The sequence below is a fragment of the Chiloscyllium plagiosum genome, unplaced genomic scaffold (assembly GCF_004010195.1).
Source record: "Chiloscyllium plagiosum isolate BGI_BamShark_2017 unplaced genomic scaffold, ASM401019v2 scaf_9268, whole genome shotgun sequence".
Taxonomy (NCBI): Eukaryota; Metazoa; Chordata; class Chondrichthyes; order Orectolobiformes; family Hemiscylliidae; genus Chiloscyllium; species Chiloscyllium plagiosum.
Genome location: NW_025211786.1, coordinates 4,939 through 9,683, shown reverse-complemented (window position 1 = coordinate 9,683; position 4,745 = coordinate 4,939). Strand labels below are relative to the sequence as shown.

The 4,745-nt window shown below is 46.8% G+C and overlaps 1 protein-coding gene across 1 annotated transcript in view; it reads right to left on the bottom strand.

Annotated features, from left to right (window-relative positions):
* Positions 1-452: 452 nt before the first annotated feature.
* Positions 453-4,745, bottom strand: part of LOC122547123 (class I histocompatibility antigen, F10 alpha chain-like) — a gene marked incomplete at its 3' end in the record, with an annotated part of 8,897 nt that continues 4,604 nt past the window's right edge. The window contains exons 4-6 of the mRNA XM_043685698.1: positions 4,531-4,738; positions 1,518-1,637; positions 453-602 (exon numbers count right to left, since the gene is read on the bottom strand). Of these exons, the coding sequence (XP_043541633.1) occupies positions 453-602; positions 1,518-1,637; positions 4,531-4,738 (478 nt within the window). The remainder of the gene's footprint in view (positions 603-1,517; positions 1,638-4,530; positions 4,739-4,745) is intronic.

Sequence of the window (4,745 nt, the reverse complement as noted above, 5' to 3'; positions counted from 1 at the left end):
GTGAGTGAGTGGAGGGAGGGGCAGTGGGGGAAGAGAATGGAGGGTGACAATTCGAAGGAGAGACCCTGGGGACATGGAGTAGAAAAACAGGACGATAAGAGTGTGTTGGCTGAGAAACAGCATTGTGAGGAGACGGACCCATCACCCTGAGCAACACCCTGGCAAATATAACTCTACACTCTAATAGGGGTAGCACGGTGGCTCAGTGGTTAGCACTGTTGCCTCACAGCACCAGGGACCCGGGTACAATTCCCACCTCGGGTGACTGTGCGGAGTTTGCACATTCTCCCTTTGTCTGTGTGGGTTTCCTGTGGGTACTCCGTTTTTCTGCTCACAATCCAAAGATGTGCAGGTCAGGTGAATTAGCCATGTTACATTGCCCATCGTGTTAGGTGTGTTATTCAGGGGTAAATATAGGGTAGGGGAATGGGTCTGGTTGGCTTACCCTTTGGAGGGTCTGCGTGGACTTGTTGAGCTGAAGGGCCTGTTTCCATACTGTAGGGAATCTACTCTACACCTCCCATTACCTTCTCCATCATTCCCAACACTCTGACCCCTCAGCCACTTACTGGGAGCTGTTGTGTATGTCCCATTTGATGAATCTGCAGAAACAAAATAAATGTCCATTAGGATCGGGAATAATCCATTCTCAGAGAGTGAGAACACAACAAGTGTGAGGGGATGGAGATTGAAGTGGGGGTGTTGGTATTGGACTCGTGTGAACACAGTCAGAAATCACACACGGCCCCAAGTTACAGTCCATCAGGTTTGTTTGAAATCACAAGCTTTCTGAGCGTAGCCCCTTCCTCAGGTGAAGTGAGAGAGAAGCTCACAGACACCGAACTTATCAGCAGAGAGATCAAAAGATCATCCAAATGGGGTGAGTGGAGTCTCTGCAGGTGATCACAAATGTCAGATGGTGGGAGGAAAGTGTCAACAGCTGGATAACAAGAGAAGGGATGACCCAGAATCCCATTAAATGGGGCAGAGAGATCATTCCAAATCATTAAAAATACGGTGGTACTGGAGACAAACCAAATGCCTGGAATAACATGATCGGTATCAGAGTCACACGCCGAGGGTCAAACCAAAGTAATAAGTCATCCAAAACTGCACAAACTCTTAAGGGAGAGAGATCTTCAAAATTTATCAAGGTGATGGTGCCCAAACAAGGCAGGAATGAAGGTTTTACAGGGATTGTGTCAGAAATCCTCATTCCCATACTCCCGTCCATCCTTACACTTTATGGAGATGCAGAAAATCCCTTCCATTCCATTAATATTCAGTCAGTGAGGATCTGATTGGGTGCAGTGGGTTTAATGATAAATATTAGACCTGGTCTGGGCCGATCACATAAAGGAAGATCAGACAGGGAACGAGACGTGTTTATACGAGTGTATCTGTGTGGGAATTCAATCAGTTCCATTCCCCACAGTGCCCTGTACTCCCAGTACTGGAGACTCCCCCACACTCACTCTGTCCCCTCAGTTCCACATTCCCCTCTCTCTGATTCTTACCTCTCCGTGACCATTTCCAGATGATTATTCCGACTATCCCGACAATAACAGCCAATAGAATGACCATTGATGCAATGAGACTTCCAAGTTGGGAATGCAGCCAATTGCTTTTCAGATTTTCTGAAATACATTGGAAATATATCAGGATTCTCTCTGTTCCTGGATTTATTTCTAACCCTGTGATGATTGAGAACAATTATAACTGCTCCGAGCTGTTGGGAATTGTTGGGATTGGTTGAAATGCGGGTTTCACCCTCTCCCGATTTCACTCTCCAGTGAAGTCACCAAGGATCCCATTGATAGGGGTATAAACATCGTGTTGTGCCTGTCCTGGGGGGTTACCTCCCCAGACAGTTCAGTTCCCATTCTCCCCAGTATCTCTGTGTCCTGTCCTTACTAGTGCTGGTGGGCAAGATCGGCCTTGGGTGAGGTGAAGGAGTGAGTGAATGGTTGGAGGGGTGTAGTTCGGTGTCCCAGAAAGGCACTTCCTCAGTGATTGGGCAAGGGGCAGTTTGGGAACTCACTGGTGAGTGTTGGGGATGTTGAATACCACTGGAATGGGGTTTGGGTGCCACAGTGGGCTGGTGAGGGGGCCTTGTTAGGGATCCAGTTGTGGAGTTCTCTGTTGTGTCCCAGTTGTCTGTCCAGGGTGATGCACTGCGAGTCTGACAAACGTCTGGAGGCGGTGAGCTGGTGTTGGTGCTGGGGAGAGGTCAAGTGTTGGTTGCAGAATATCAGGTCATGTATTTTGAGGGGATGGAGTCAAAGAGTTAAAGAGTCACACAACAAGTGTGCGTGTTCAGTCCAACTTGCCCACACTGACCAGATATCCTCGTCAGTGTGTGAATGGAGGGATCAGCAGTACGTTTGGAGATGGTCGGTTTTCCAGCTCTCTGGTGTTAGGGACCAGACCAGGACCCCTCAATATATCTGAAGAAGGTAACCTAGATCTGAACTGCTTCTTATTTTAAAACTGGATGGGAAGTTCTGTGTTCCCTTACTAGTGCTGGTGGGGTAGATCGGCCTTGGGTGAGGTGAAGGAGTGAGTGAATGGTTGGAGGGGTGTAGTTAGGTACCCAGAAGGCACTTCCTCAGTGGTTGGGCAAGGGGCAGTTTGGGAACTCACTGGTGAGTGTTGGGGATGTTGAGTACCAATGGAATGGGGTTTGGGTGCCACAGTGGGCTGGTGAGGGGGCCTTGTTAGGGATCCAGTTGTGGAGTTCTGTGTTGTGTCCCAGTTATCTGTCCAGGGTGATGCACTGCGAGTCTGACAGACGTCTGGAGGCGGTGAGCTGGTGTTGGTGCTGGGGAGAGGTCAAGTGTTGGTTGCAGAATGTCAGGTTATGTATTTTGAGGGGATGGAGTCAAAGAGTTAAAGAGTCACACAACAAGTGTGTATGTTCAGTCCAACTTGCCAACGCTGACCAGATATCCTCGTCAGTGTGTGAATGGTGGGATCAGCAGTACGTTTGGAGATGGTCGGCTTTCCAGCTCTCTGGTGTTAGGGACCAAACCAGGCCCCCTCAAAATATTTGAAGAAGTCTAGATCTGAACTGTTTCTTATTTTAAAGCTGAATGGGAAATGCAGTGTTCCAGATACAACGCAGGTGGTCAAAAAACTCGACGTTAAGCAAAACATAATTTACTTAAACGCTGTCATTAAAATACAAACAAAAGAAAAAGAAATTTAGAATAACTTACAATTGAAAAATGCAACCGAATACGGTACCTATTACTAATTAACTGCAGCAATATTGTAACGTCCTATAAACATCTTGGAAAAAAGGTAATTTCAGACAAAGATTCTTACATGCAGTTCTCCAATCCAGGAGGAAATAATATCAAGAAATAAATGTAGAAAGTAGTAGCCAGGTGACACTCACTGAAGCTGCCAACTCTTTTGAGACCCCAAAGGCTTCTGTGGTAACTGAAAAAAACCAAACTGCGAAATCTGGATCTGTGAGAGCTGGCCACGCCCATTCAGACTGCTTCTATTGTTCCAACTTAAAAAACCCCAAGGCCTCACAACTGGCTTACCTCAGTCATCATCAGCGGCAGGTTTGTTGCCTCTGCCTTACAACCTCCCTTCAAAACAAAAACTAGGACACCAACAACCTTTTAAAGTGGCAGCATCATCACACTAGGAGTTAAAGAAGCTTCCAATCCCTAACCTCAGACCCTGAGATCTTTCCAGAGGGTTCCAGATGCGAGGTAATTGTCCATCGGAAGTTGAAACTTCCCAGACAAATCCCATGAGTGAGTCAGGAATTCTGAGGGGTCCAGTCCCTCCTCTCTCAGTCTCTGACTGTCTGGCTGCTGGACAATCTGGGCCCATGTCTGGTGCTGAAGCCTGGAATACAAGAGAATCTTCTTGTAATTCTAGTGAGATTATTCCAGAGGGAAATCAACGAATACTTCACCAATAACAGGGCTGTGGGAATCTGGAATCCCCAAAAGGCTCTGGAAGCTTGGGATTCAGAGGCCCTTTCATACTCAGAATTGAAATCTTTAACTCAGTGAGACCAACATGACATATCAACACAGAGAACAAGGTGGGTAGTTGCAAACAAGGAAGTGAAAAAGTGTCCTCTAAATGGTTCCATCTGTCACATGTACACACACACACACACACAGGGCCTCTGCCAGATTGCTGTGTTCAATGTGACAGGAGTATTGCTCCTCATCCCCAGCATTGATCTCAATCTCTTTCTGGATCTGATGGGTCCCATCGTGGTTCGGTCGAACCCCCGAGGATTGGGTCTCAGACATGACCTCTCCATTCCTTAGCCAGGTCATCTCGATGTCTACAGGATAAAACCCAGTGACCAGGCAGGAGAGAGTGAGCGGCTTGTCCTGACCATTGGGCTCCCTCCTGGAGATGAACACTTCAGGCTGAACTGTGATGGGAAAGAGTGAAACCACAAACAATAGACAGACACTGAATGGAATGGGAGAGCGGTTTCACAGATCAGTGAGGTTAGATCGGAACATGGAACAAAACTGAAATACATACCTTTCCTTGTGAAATATTCCTTTCCAGCTTTCAGGTATGTGTTCAAATTTTCAATATATGCATCTTCCAGGTGTCTTTTCCAGTAGTTGTTCCAGGAATCATCAGAATCCCATTTCTCTTTAGTCATCACTGCAATGGGATTGGATGTGATCCATCTCATTCTGTCTGGGTCTAAACTGATAAAGTCTTCTCCATCAAATCCAAATCTCATCGAT